Here is a 14,975-nt window from a genome sequence, read left to right as displayed (position 1 = left end):
CAAGGTCTTACCTTGCCCTCCTTTTGGCAACCATCTTGGACATGTGCTGACTGCTGTCTCATATAGACTCTGATTGCATCATCAGTTGCCTGCTGCCTGGGCGTCGCACAGTGATGATGCTGCACACCTGACTATATCTATCACCTGATGGGTTGCAGTCTTTGCCCTTGTCTTTGTGCTCCAAGGTGCATCTCTGCTAGCAGTCTTCTGTTCTCTGTGTATGACCTGGCTTGGCTGAAGACTCTCATGGCTCTCGACCCGGCATCAGCAGACTACCCGCTTCTGGACTCGATCCCGGCTTGGATGACTACCCGCTTCTGGACTTGATCCTGGCTTGTTCCTGTTCTCACTTCCTCACTCTTGCTGTGCATTTATTGTTGTTTGCTCCAATAAACTGCTTTATTTTACCTGCATCCCCGTGTGGTCTGGTTTCCTGGCACCCTGACACAAAGCCTGCAGTTCTCCTAATGACCATACTCCCAAGGATAATATGCACACTGACCACCTTTATATTGTGAGTGCAATACTTTTATCCTCTTATGCCAATTTTTTTTTTTGTTTTTTTGCTAGGTAAATTTAGCTAGCTTCACTGTAATCAGAAGAGCAGGGGTTGATTACTCACAGTTGCTTAGTGTTTCACAGGCTGCTTCCCTGTTACTTTCCCCTGTCTTTTAGGATTCTAGAGCATAGTGGGAGGAAGAACAGGGTATGCAACCTGAATATTTATGGCACTCCAGCAAATCTATGGGAGGTGTGCCCAGAAGGTGGTGAAAGAGCCCATACATAGTCTGGTTCCTGAGCAGTGGTGGCAGTGTTCCTGGGCCCAGTTCTGCAGAAGGAGACTCCTTTACAGGGCCTCTGCCCCTGGGGCAGAAGTCTTGGGAGGAAGCCATTCAGAAGCCATTGAGGTTCCAGCTAGGCTTAGCTGGAGGGCCTATTTGCAAGTTCAATGATCAAATTGGGTCGGGAGAAGCTCACTGTAGAGCTGGAAGGAAGTTGGTGGGATACAGTCCAGCTATCCAATGGTGATGTGAATCTATATCTCATTTACTAAAAAGAGGCTGGTGGATATCAGCAGGAGGCAACCGATGATCCTGTGGCTATCCATGTGAGTACAAGACGCCCTCTGCTGAGGAAGAGTGACTGTGTGTAGCTTTTACTCTTAAGGAGTACAGGTCATCATCAGCATAGAGATCCAGTGGGACATTTGTTTTTGTGCAGTGCAGCCAGAAGTTTTGTGCAGTGCAGCCAGAAGTTGAGCAGTCCTCAAGTTGTACAGTTCTAACGTTTCTGGGATATCCCATGTTCCCTATCCCCTATCAATGTTCATTGTTACCCCCCCCCCAAAAAAAAAGAAACCCCCCAGACTGTTCTTTGGAGCCAGTGGAAGAGTGTCAAAAATGCTGTGTGCCTGGCTGTGTGTGCTCCAAGGGGGAAATAGAACTAAATTCACCAGTGGCTTTTTAGAGGGCTGCACTACACATGTATACTTTAATATATCCTTCATATATAAATCTGATTGTTACATAGTAATTTCAGACTATACCTTTTAGTTGTCTCATATGTAGCTCCTCTAGGCAGTGTGTTTTGTTCTTATTATTATAATTAGATACAATATAAAGGGAGATTTGTCTAGGGAGCAAAGTGTTTCCTCGGATCACCTGCAGGTTGGTCAACGGAATGGACTTGATTTGGTTAAGAGCGATCAGAACGTAACCTCGCACTTCTTTAATGCTCTGCAATTGAATAATAAAATATGATTATGAGCATATTGATTAAATGTCTGATATAACAAAGCACGTAAAAAAAAAAACATAATTTCAAAAATATAAAAGATTATTAAGGGTGGCAGCTTGTTGGGTAGAGCCCTCTTCTTCTGCCAGATCAGGTTATGCACATGTGTTGTGTAGAGAACTGATAAGCAAACACCATTTTCAAAAGTTTGCAGAAAATGTGTTTTTTCAGGACCAGTAGGTATTTATTTTTGAAAATAATTCTTTATTGGTTTTATCACATATACAATCTAAGAGATAATATAGCATACTGGGTACAATATAACAGTCAAAAGTATGAAGTACAAGGTGTACAAGTATATAGTATAAGAACAATGTAAGAAAAATGTGTAAAACAGAGAAAAAAGCAGGAGACTCTGGAATGTTTACCTATCTAGTAAGGATGTTCAATAAGGATATTCAATGTGGGGAATCGCGAGAGGCAGAGCGAGCTTGAGATGATTTGTGTATTAGAAGGTTTGTACTTTTCGGGTTGGGGGTAGGTCAACCCCCCCACACCCCTAATGGGAGCACTCTGTGTCTGGCGGCGAACCTCCCCTGCTTGCACTCACTATACACCCCCACCGTTCCTATTATCACATAGTAATCAAGGGAGAGATGATTCCTATTTTGCCATATATGTGTCATGGTTTGTTGCATCATCAGTTGTCATACTTGATATTGCTATAAAGCGCTCAAAGGAGTGGTTGTGGTCGACCATCCTTTCAACCTCTAAAATGTTGAGGGCTAAAGGAGATTTACAGTGTTTTGGGATTAGTAGATGTGTTGTTAGGAGGATGTGTAAGATGACGGTCTGATGCCATTTGGGAAATTTGTCAATGCGTATGGTTAACCACTTGCCGACCGCTCACGTTGAGAGTACTGTGGCAAAGTGGCTCGTTATCGTCCAGCAACGTAGACCTATGTCGCTGGATCCCGCCCCCTCACGGCAGCGCGTGCGTATTCAGACACAGCGGGAGTCGGGCCAGGGGAGGAGAGGTGGTGATCACCGCTGCTCTTCCCCCGATTGTCGGGAATCAAGTGAGGAAATCCGCCCACTTGTGTAAACAAAGCGGGCAGATCTCCTATGTGACAGACAGGGACAGATTACAGGATTCAGCATAGCTGAACCTGCGATCTGTGTCTGTGTCACACAATCCCCTCCCCCCACACACGTCAGTAAGCATGAGGCATACATTTAACCCCTTGATCACCAAATAAAGTTAACCCCTTCCCTGCCAGTTTCATTATTACAGTAACAGTGCATATTTATAGCACATTATATGTCACTGGTACCCCCAAAAGTGTAAAAAATGTCAGGTAGGGGTCCGATCTGTCCACCGCAATGTCGCAGTCCCGCAAAAAAAATCGCAGATCGCCGCCATTACTAGTAAAAAAAAATAAACAATAAAAATGACAAATCTTTCCCATAGTTTAGTTAATAAACACGATAACTTTTGCCCAAACCAATACTGTGATTTTTTTTTACCAAAAATATATAGCAGAAAAAAATTGGCCGCAAATGTTAAAAAATTTTGATTTTTAAATTTTTTTTGGGAATGTTTTATATCAGAATGTAAAAAATATTGTTTTTTTTTCAAAATTGTCGCTCTTTTTCAAAAATTAAAAATTGCACAGGTGATCAAATACCACCAAAAGAAAGCTCTATTTGTGGGGAAAAAAAGGACATAAATTTAATTTGGGTACAGCATCGCACGACCGCGCAATTGTCCATTAAAATAACGCAGTGCCGAATCGCAAAATATAGCCTGGTCAGGAATGGGGTAAAATCTTCCGGTCTTAAAGTGGTTAAAAATACGCTCATTGAGGATTTTTTTGTCAAAGACATGTAGCTAAATACATTTTGGCCTAAATATATGACAAGAATTGAATATATTGGATATTTTTTAACTGTAAAAGTAGAAAATGTCACTATTTTTATTAATATCACAAAAAATTAAAAGCGCAAAGGTGATCAAATACCACCAAAAGAAAGCTCTGTTTGTGGGAAAAAAAGGATGTAAATTTTGTTTGGTTACAGGGTTGCATGACCACGCAATTGTCAGTTAAAATCGCGCAGTGCCAAGTTGCAAAAAGTGGCCTGGACGTTAAGCAGGAAAATCCTCCAGTGGTAAAGTGGTTAAGATAGCCAGTGCTGGGTTGGGTCTAGTTATAATTTCCGTGCATGATGCAATTAGTCTGAATATTTGGTTCCAAAGACTGACGAGGTTAGGGCAGGACGCTAGGGAGTGGTATAAGTTTCCCACTTGGCCGCAGTTGCGTTGAGTGTAGTACCAGCGGTTTATGATTTCTATGGTTATTTCTCGGTGTCCCGAGCATCGGGATGCTTGTGCTATGGTGCTTATTGCTTGTTTCCATTCGTTTTGCGAGAATGATTAAGATCTTTTTCCCATTTAAGCATATTTGATTTATTGAAGGAGGTTTTGTGTCTCAGAAGGTTATATAATTGGGAGAGGTTTCTTTTTTTTTATTTGGTTTAGATGATAGTAGAATTTCCCTTAGTTCAGGGTCAGTGGTGGCTTGTCCATTGGGGACGCAGGGGCGCCGCTGCCCCCTATCTATGCATCCAGCCCCCTAATCTACATGCAGGGTGCCGGACGCGTGGATTCAAATAGGTGATTTTTTTTTTGAAGCACGTGATTAGAGCTAAAGGCTCTAATAGGCTTAAAAAAGGGTGGGCTTGGGGCACAGAGTACTGCACCCTGAGCCCACCCAGTTGCATGATAATAGCAAATAATTATTCACCATTATCACACTGATTCTCCTCCCAGCAAATCAGGAAGTGGGTCGTGAGACCCCTTTCATGATTGGCTAAAAAGAGAAGTGATTTTACTTGCCATTGGCCAGGAAGAGGGAGGAGACGTATGGCAGACACCAGAGGAGACTCACAGCCTCTCGGGGAAGGAGGAGGTAAGCATGATGGCTGTCCGGCTGGGCAGCCAGCCATCCGTCTGTCCTGGGGGGGGAGGGGGTGGTAGATTTGACTGCTTGACAGCTGTCACACGGGAGTGGTGGTGGTAATGGTGGTGATGGATTTGCCGGCTGGCCGTCCCGCGGGGGGGGGGGGGGGGGTGTTGGTTTTGCCACCCCTCCAAATTATCATGCACCAGCCGCCACTGTTCAGGGTGTATCATCAAGTGAGGTGGCTTGTTGGTTTGTAGAAAGTGTACTATTCTTCTATTCTTAGGCATGTGAATTGCGACTGAAGGGGAAGGTTATATTTAGTGGTCAGTTCCTCTAGGGATAGGTATGTTTTTTCAGCCAGAATGTCACCTAGGTGTCTAAAGCCTTGATCTTTTATTTGTTGAGTGGTTAAGTTGGGGATTAAGGGTTGGAAGATCTCAATTTTGGTGATATCCTGAGGGGTGTGAGATGTGGAGCCTTACGTGTAGTGAAGTGTCTCCAAGCTAGTATGGAGGCCCTTATGGTTGGTTAGATATTTTTAAGATTAAGTTGTTTCCACATGTCAGCTAGTAGGCATGATGTTAGGTCCCTACCAGGGACCGTTGTTGCTTCAATCCTGACCCACATGGGTTCTTCAGTGTTTGAGAACCAATGCTTTGTTTACTCTAGCTGGGCTGCCCAGTAGTAGCCTTGAAGATCTGGTAAACTTGCACCTCCTATGGAGCTGTGTTGTGCAAGGGTAGAGTGGGAGCATCTGACTTTCTTCCCTTTCCAAATTAACTTTTTAATGGTATTTGACAAGGCTTTGATGTGAGGGATTGCTATGGGAAGAGGCAGGGATCTGAAGAGGTATAGAATTTGGGGGATTATAAACATTTTGATAGCTGCAAGTCTGCCAAACCAAAATATTTTGTGGTGAGTTAGTTGATCTAGCTATTTTGCTAATTTGGAGTGAAGGTTTTTGTAGTTCGTTTGGATAATGGTTTGGATGGAGGGTGATGCCCAAATACAGGACACCCTCATCTTTCTAAGAGAATGGAAGGAGTTTTTGGAGGGAACGTTTGATATTCCTATTGGTACCCAGATCTAGAATCAATGATTTTGAGGCATTTACCTTGTAAAAGGAGATATTCCCAAAATTGTTTAGTGTATGATAGGCTGCTGGTAGTGATGTCTGGGGGTTTGTCAGGAACAGAATGATATCAGCAAACAGATTTATTTTGTGATGGGTGCACAGGATTTGGAATCCCTGGCCCAATAGATATTTCTGAATACTGCCCAATTTGAAGAACCTAGTATCTGGTTACATGTGTTATGGGTGCCAATTCCCCAGCCAGCCAGCCACTGCTGACCACGGGAGACAAGACAGCAGCTCTTATCAGGATCTCCACCCACTCTGTTCCCTGCTCATTGGCTGAGGAAGAAGACCAATCAGGAGAAAAGAGGAGGAGAGGAGCATTAAGGGGCATGTAGTCCTGGCTATGAGTGGCCCCCAGGTTTCTGTGATACAAGGAGGGAGAGAGGGACGAGGAGGCGAGGCTGCCTGGGAGCAGGGGGGGAAGATTACGAGGCGGCCAGAGAGACCAGTTGCAGGAGAAGGAGTTCTTGCCCCTTGCTTGCTATTGAGCTGGAGCAATCGCTGCCAGGACAGAGTGGTGACTCTCTCAGCCAGCCAGCTTTAGTCTTAAACGCAGATCCATCATCCCAGGCACCCCATCAGCTGTGTGGGTAACCGTACGGACATCGTTAGGTCGCCAGGTTGCCAGTCAGAGACCCTTTAAGAGCCTGTTCCAGGATATCCCATTCATTTGAGCTTTGGCATCTTCAGGATTTATAAAGGGCAGAAGCCTACCTTGTGTACACATGAAAATGGACAGTGCATGCAGACATCTGTATCCCATCTTCCCACACTAGAGCCTTTACAGGAGACACTTTGCATAAATTACCCCTTGCTATTGGGAATTGTTGCACACAGGGCCGATCCTGGGCGGGTGCGCAGGGTGCACCGCACCCAGGTGCTTCAAACTGTTAAAAAGGGGGACACCGGCCGAAGCTGCCAGTGACTCCACTCCACTGTCTCTGGACTGATACTGCAGAGCCGGAGTTGCAAACTAGTAAATCCTTCCATTCAACAGCGCTGACTGACCGGCCCGGTGTGACCGCTCTGCAGCCTCTGCTTTCTTCCTGCTGTATCACTGGTTGCTAGAACCGCCTAGCAACCAGTGATGTCATATGCCCGGGGCAAGCCCGCCACCTCAGCATTCACAGCGGAGGAGGAACATATTCCTCCGCGTCCGCGACTAAACAGTGTTGGGGCTGGCGCTCCACCCCCACCCCCTCCAGCGGCGCGCTGTGCATTTATTAGAGCCTGCCCTGCCCAGCCCAGTGCCCTGAAGAAAAAGAAAGAAGTGCCCTGAAGAGAAAGAAAGAAGTGCCCTGAATAAAGTGGCGCCTGCTGCTAGTTCTCGGCCTCGTAAGAGTAAGACAACAATTTCATTGAAGCTCACTCAGCCTGGCTCAGCCTCACTGTCTCAGTCAACCTCAGGCCTCAGCAACACCTTACAGACCCCACAGTGCCCTCTGCCCGCCTGCCACCACAGCGCCTGCCCGCCAGCCACCACATCGCCTGCCTGCCAGCCACCACAGCGACTGCCCGCCAGCCACCACAGCGCCTGCCCGCCAGCCACCACAGCGCCTGCCTGCTTGCCACCACAGCGCCTGGCCCCTGCCTGCCACCACAGCGCCTGCCTGCCTGCCACCACAGCGCCTGCCTGCCTGCCACCACAGTGCCTGCCTACCTGCCACCACAGTGCCTGCCCGCCTGCCACCACAGCGCCTGGCCCCTGCCTGCCACCACAGCGCCTGCCCATCTGCCACCACAGCGCCTGCCCGCCTGCCACCACAGCGCCTGGCCCCTGCCTGCCACCACAGCGCCTGCCTGCCTGCCACCACAGCGCCTGCCACCACAGTGCCTGGCCCCTGCCTGCCACCCAGCTGCACACAGGCACAGCACATTATAGGAGAGTAGCAGCCAGTGGCGGCTGGTGCGTTGGGGGCGCAGGGGCGCCACCCCCCCTATCCATGCGTCCGGCCCCTAATCTACATGCGGGGCACCGGACGCATGGAGGTCAATGGGTTTTTTTTCTGAAGCACCTGATTAGAGCCAGAGGCTCTAATAGGCTTTAGAAAAGGATGTGCCCGGGGCGCAGAGCACTGCGCCCCGGCCCATCCATTTGTATGACAATTGTGTGAATATTCGCTATTGTCACACGGATCCCCCTCCTGGCCAATCAGGAAGCGGGTATGAGACCTGTTTCCTGATTGGCCGAAAGGCAAACCCATGCCATTGGCCAAGGAGGAGGAGGCGGGAGGACTCGAGGAGACGTGGGGAACTGAGGAGAAGCCGCCACTGCAAATCAGGTAAGTGCACTGGTCACTCTGCATTGAAGGGGGCACGCTGGTCACTCTGCATTGATGAGTAGAAAAAATGGGGATATTGCTGTGCTCACATTAAGACTAAAACCATACAATATAAAATATAAAATGAGTCAATAGACTAAATATAGCAGCCAACACCTGACCTAGAATTAGAAATACCAGATCTGAAAAACAATGTGTAATGGATATGGTGTAGCGCTGATAATGATAATATATACTCCACAGTCCATACAAGTGTTCAGATAGAACAAATAGAGTAAATAAGACATTGATGAGTAGAGTTAAGCGGACACCTGGATTTCCGGGTTTGGCCGAACTTGAAAAAAAAGTCCGGGTCCGTGTCCTGGACTTTTTCCGAACTTTACCCGGACACCGAACCCCATTGAAGTCAAAGGGGACCCGAACTTTCAGGCACTAAAATGGCTCTAAAACACCAATGGAAAGGGCTAGAGTGCTGCAAATGGCAGCAAAACGTAGTTAAGAGCATGGCGAGTGCTCTGCAAACAAATGTGGATAGGGAAATAACTTAAAACAACAACAAAAAAACAGAAAAATGAAACAATGTTCTTCATCTGTGAAGGACGAGGCCCATATGGAGTAGGAGGGAGGTTGAGGTGGTGGTGGATGTGGCCAGGGCCGGATTAAGAGCATCATGGGCTTGGTACTGAGGATTTTGAAGGGCCTTAAGGGCCGTGCCTTGGCTTGCACCCAGAGGAGGAAGGGTGCAGCCATGCATGCCTAATTCAACATGGGATGCTGTCTCTGAACCCATAAACACATCCATGCATCGGCAACTGTCCCTCCTTGTCCTGCCTTCGTGCTGTTTGGGGAGGTTCTGAGGGAGCTGCCTGGGGAAGCGAGCATAGAAGCCAGACTTCTGTGTTTACAAGTGACAGAAGAGCGGTAACAGTGAATATGGCCAACCCGGGGCCTATATAAAAGGTAGGGGCCTGGAGCTGCAGCTCCAATAGCCCCTACGTTAATCTGGCCCTGGATGTGGCGGTGTCTTAGGCGTGCGCACTAGGTGTGCCAGGTGTGCCTGGGCACACCCTAATCACCTAGGGCACATTAGCATTATCGCTCTGTGAGGAGATGGGAAAGATCTCCCTCGGACCTGCTCTGCCATAAGAGAAGTGCCACACACTTCTATTTCACTTTGCCAGCAGGGAGAGTAATGTACCGGGGCCATATACATGTAGGCAAACACATGCATGTGTATTTAAACTTTGGGGTGCACACCCTAATGCAATAGGCTGCGCACACCTATGGGCGGTGTAGGTGGAAGCGGCGGTGGAGGAGGACGAGGTAGCCAATACTGCTTTTTTTCAGTCATTTTAAATGAGGGTACACCCCAAAAGAGTGAGAAAGATCAAAAATAGAACAATGGCTGGGTAAGGTCGGTATCCATCTCTATTCTGCACAAGGTAAGGAAAAGTCCTGTGGGATCCATGCCTGGTTCATTTTAATGAACGTGAGCTTGTCCACATTGTCTCTGGACAGGCGGCTGCGCTTGTCTGTGATAACGCCCCCAGCCGTGCTAAATACACGTTCAGATATTACACTGGCTGCAGGGCACGCCAGCACCTCCAAGGCGTAAAGGGCAAGCTCAGGCCATGTGCCCAATTTGGAGACCCAAAAGTTGAAGGGGGCAGACCCGTCATTCACTACATGTAGGCGTGTGCACACATACTGCTCCACCATGTTGGTGAAATGCTGCCTCCTGTTAAGACATTCCATATGAGCTGCTGGTGCTGCTGTTTGTTGTGGCATGCTGACAAAGCTTTTCCACATTTCGGCCATGCTAACCCTGCCTTCTGAGGTGCTGGCGGTGCCCTGGTTGCGTTGGTGACCTCTTCCTCCTCCTCCTCTGCCTTGGCCTTGTGCTTCCACTGTGGCCCCGCTGTCAGGTGGGAATGCCAGCAGCATCGCGTCTACCAGCGTGCGCTTGTACACGCGCATCTTGCGATCGCGCTCCAGTGAGTGAATTAAGTACGGTACGTTGTCCTTGTAACGGGGATCCAGCAGCATGGCCACCCAGTAATCAGCACAAGTTAGAATGTGGGCAACTCGGCGGTCGTTGTGGAGACACTGCAGCATGTAATCTCATGTGTGCCAGGCTGCCCAGAGGCAACGAAAGGCTTTCCTCTGTGGGAGGAGCATGTCGTTTGCGAGAGAAACGAAGAGTGTGCCTGCTATCACTGCCACCATGGGTGAAGACTCTGCAAGGCAAAACCGGGGGCAGATCCACCAGCCCGATCCATCCTTAGTCTGGGATATATCCGGACTATATCCGGATGGTGCCAGACTGCGGACTCGTGCTGTGTACGGGAGGCGGCCGGGAGTTCCTAGGAGTGGTTTGTCCTCAGTGTGTCACGTTAGGAGTGCAAGCGTGGGTCCAATATAGGCAGTGTGGTTATCTGCTGCTCCAGGCAGAAAAGAGTGAGGGCCGACCCAAAAAGCTCTCCATTACATGGGAATCAGGCCTTACTCAGGAGGTGAAAAAAGAAAAATGGGGTGAAAGACAAGCCATCTGTCACCCTGAAAGAGATCAACTAAGGGCACCAAGGAGGCAATGGATATGGATTAATAACAAAATAAATTTATTAGGCACGTGTGCCTTAAAAAATCAATGTGATACAGGTGACAATGTTTGGCACAGCAAACAGATAAAAACAGTTAAAAACAACAAACACATTAACTGAATCGCCATGGACTAAATTGGCTATGGTAGACTGGTGTATGAAGATACAAATGAGCCTATGCTGACTCCAATAGCTGAAACACCTGGATGATCACTGTCCCATAATACCACAATGGATGGCTGGATGAATCTGATTCCCAGAGAGAAAAATCAAAAATAATGTAATCAAACAGGGCAATAATGGTTCCACTAAGAGGGGACTTGTAGGTGGTTCCTGATGAAAATCAAGGTGAATACTGCCCCACTCACGTCTGCCCCTAATCTCCTTGATACCCTAACTAAATTTGGATCACTCTCGGGCCTTGTTGTCAACCCACGGAAATCTCTAGCCCTCAATGTATCCCTCTCAGCCGGAGACCTTAACCACCTCAAGTCTTCCCTCCCGTTCCCTTGGGCCAACTCCTACATCCCCTACTTGGGCGTCAAGTTCACAGCTGACCCTGTTGAGCTCTTTTCTGCAAATTACCCTCCCATGCTATCAACGCTTACATCGCTTATGAACAAATGGTCCTCCCTACCTCTTTCCTGGATGGGGAGAATTACAGTCCTCAAAATGTCAATCTTACCCAAGATCTTATACCTGTTTCGGGTTCTCCCGATTGGGGTACCAGCTTACTTCTTACGCATTTTACAGAAACGGGCTCTGGAATACATTTGGGGAAACGCCAAACCCCGCTTACCCCGACTGATGCTGTATCGACCACGTATTCGAGGCGGGCTTGGGGTGCCACAGTTCTCCAAATACTACTATGCAGCACAGTTGGCTCAGCTCCCTAAGTATCATGCAACAAAGGAAGTCCCATTGTGGGTCTCCATAGAGGCAATGGACTGTGATCCTCTCTCTGTGGCTAACCTCCTCTGGCTCCCACCCTCGCAACGGAGATGTGTTACCAATCCTATGACTAAGCACAGCCTAACCCTTTGGGATAGACTTAAACGTCGTTTTCACCTTCAGTCCCCCCATAATCCCCTACTTTCTTTTCTCCGCAACCCCTCGTTCTACCCAGCCTGGTCCTCCTGGACTTCTTTCTCCGAGTGGACTAGGGTTGGCTTAATACGTGCTTACCAGTTCTTCACTCCCCGGGCTTTTCAAACCTTCCCAGCCTTGCGTGAGGTCCCCAACCTCGCTACTTGCAACTGAAACACTTCTTTAGCCAGAACGCACCGGCGCGCGATAGCTCCCATGCATTCTCCACCTTTGAACGGGCTTGCAAAACAGACCCGCATAGGCGGGGGCTCATTTCTGATCTCTATGCCCAACTCCTATCGGTTCAAGAGACCACCCCGGCATATGCTTCCAAATGGGAAAGGGACCTACAACTCTCCTTGGAAGACTCTGACTGGATCCAAATTTGGCAAGCCACTAAATCGGCTTCCCCAAATATTGTAGCCTTGGAGACAAATTACAAAGTCCTTACCAGATGGTACTTGGTCCCAGCCAGAGTCTCCAAATATATGCCACAATACTCACCTTGTTGCTTTCGTGGTTGCGAGTCTCTAGGTACCCATGCACACATTTGGTGGGAATGCCCCACGGTCCGTACCTTTTGGTCCGGAGTGTATCGGGTTTTATCTACAATCTTCCACACACCCCTTACCCCTGATCCTGCTTCTGCGCTCCTGAACTACAAGCCACCTGACCTCACACGTCGCCAGTTTAAACTTTTCCTGTATGTCACCACGGCTGCCAAACAGACCATAGCGAAGGCCTGGAAAACTTCCTCCCTTTTGTTTCCTGACCATGAAAAATAGAGTCACTCAAGCTATGATCCATGCTAAAACTGAAGCTATCCTTCTGGATAAACTTATACCTTACGAAAAGCTCTGGAAACCATGGATTGACAACTGTCTTCCGATAGGCTTTGATGAATCCCTTGTACTAGCTTGACCTGTGGTCACCGATTCCCTACTGGTTTTGTCGATCTGAACCATATCAGTGGCCCGGGACTCCCTCCGGGCACCCTTCCTCCCCCACATAACCCCCCCACTGTTTTGCCTTTCCTACTCCCTTCTTTTTCTCCCCCCCCCCTTATTGCCTCGAGTTGGCCGCTACATAATTTGTTTCCCTGTTGTGGCTGGACCACCAACTTTTGCTGCACTATGGCCTCCCTTTTTGCCCTACCCCCAGCCGCCCTTATGCACTGTGTTTATCCTTTGTACCTGTATACCGGGCGCCCAGCTTGCCCCTTTCCTATTCCTTAACCTGATTGTTATGCTACTACTTGCTGTTCATAATGTCATTTTGTCATCTGTTATGCACCACTATTACCTATTGGTATTGTTTTGTACTACATTCCTTCTGCCTTAATAAAAACCGTTTGAACAGAAAATCAAGGTGAAAGAATGTGATACCATAATGTCCATATGCTGTTATGGATGAGTCCGACTGGCCAAAAGGTGAAAAAAATATAAGTTCCAGAGATGGACCCAGGACAGGGAGTGGTGGTGGGACCTCACTCCAACAAAAAACTCTAATGGAGCAAATCAAATTATTGCTGTAATTGGAAATTAGTAACTGACAGCTAGTGATGGGATGGGAATATCAGCCTTTGATTCCGTTATCATAACCAATAGGCCGTGGGTAGAAGATGCAGTCATTCAAAAGGTGAAACAGAAATCATCCCAGGTACTTGTATGGGTATCAGGCTAATGTGAATGTCCATACCTCCGTGTTGATCCGAGAGTCTGCCGGCCGTGGCATCCCTTGTTCAGCGTTCTCCTCCCGCGCTCACTTCAGCTCTGAAGAAACTGACGTTAAGTCAGTGAAACGCGTCAGCGTTGGCATCAATTGCCTACACACATTGAATCTGCCTTCTCCGCAATCCTTGGATCTCTGCACAGCGGCTTCCCTGCTGTTCCCCCGCCTCTACACTCGCTGCGCCGGACATGACGTCAGGCCGATGCTAACGGACCTGCACGTCCACATCAGGAAGCCGTTTGAGTGAGCGCGGGAGGAGAACGCTGAACAAGGGACGCCACGGCCGGCAGACTCTCGGATTAACACGGAGGTATGGACATTCACGGAATTTGGCCTTGACACATTAGCCTGATACCCACACAAGTACCTGGGATGATTTCTGTTTCACCTTTTGAATGACTGCATCTTCTACCCACGGCCTATTGGTCATGATAACGGAATCAAAGGCTGATATTCCCATCCCATCACTGGCTGTCAGTTACTAATCTCCAATTACAGCAATAATTTGATTTGCTCCATTAGAGTTTTTTGTTGGACTGAGGTCTCACCACCACTCCCTGTCCTGGGTCCATCTCTGGAACTTATATTTTTTTCACCTTTTGGCCAGTCGGACTCATCCATAACGGCATATGGACATTATGGTATCACATTCTTTCACCTTGATTTTCATCAGGAACCACCTACAAGTCCCCTCTTAGTGGAACCATTATTGCCCTGTTTGATTACATTATTTTTGATTTTTCTCTCTGGGAATCAGATTCATTCAGCCATCCATTGTGGTATTATGGGACAGTGATCATCCAGGTGTTTCAGCTATTGGAGTCATATAGGCTCATTTGTATCTTCATACACCAGTCTACCATAGCCAATTTAGTCCATGGCGATTCAGTTAATGTGTTTGTTGTTTTTAACTGTTTTTATCTGTTTGCTGTGCCACACATTGTCACCTGTATCACATTGATTTTTTCAGGCACACGTGCCTAATAAATTTATTTTGTTATTAATCCATATCAATTGCCTCCTCTGTGCCCTTAGTTGATCTCTTTCAGGGTGACAGATGGCTTGTCTTTCATACCATTTTTCTTTTTTCATTTCATAAGCCTTGTTCAACGGTCACCTGGGGAGGCACGCAACATTATACATAGATTATCTCATTTTTTCTTTGGAATTCTGGCAGGGCCATTTTGGGAACACAATTTTACTTTTTTTCATTCTTACTCAGGAGGTGACCAGGACTGAATCCAAGTTCCTCCGCGGAGGCGGGAGGGGCACGTTACGGCTGATGATGCAGTTGGAGGCCCTGCCAGCAGTCAGTGGGCCTGAAGTGTAAAGGGGGCGCCAGCAGTTGGGCCCTGAAGAGTCAACGTACAGTGTGCAGTGTACAGAGTTAAGAGTTGCAGCAGCACAAGCAGTGACAAGGAGCTACCTCAGTCAGTGACTT

At 47.8% G+C, this 14,975-nt stretch overlaps 1 protein-coding gene across 1 annotated transcript in view; it reads right to left on the bottom strand.

Moving 5' to 3' along the window:
• Positions 1-14,975, bottom strand: part of LOC309556458 (epidermal growth factor receptor-like) — a 285,296-nt gene that overhangs the window by 239,292 nt on the left and 31,029 nt on the right. The window contains exon 3 of the mRNA XM_082258918.1: positions 1,547-1,736. Coding sequence (XP_082115044.1) covers positions 1,547-1,736 — 190 coding nt within the window. The remainder of the gene's footprint in view (positions 1-1,546; positions 1,737-14,975) is intronic.

The sequence above is a fragment of the Pelophylax lessonae genome, assembly GCF_965119305.1.
Source record: "Pelophylax lessonae genome assembly, chromosome: 5".
In the NCBI taxonomy this organism is placed as follows: Eukaryota; Metazoa; Chordata; class Amphibia; order Anura; family Ranidae; genus Pelophylax; species Pelophylax lessonae.
Note: the sequence above shows the minus strand (reverse complement) of the source record. Positions and strands in the feature narration are given on the sequence as shown.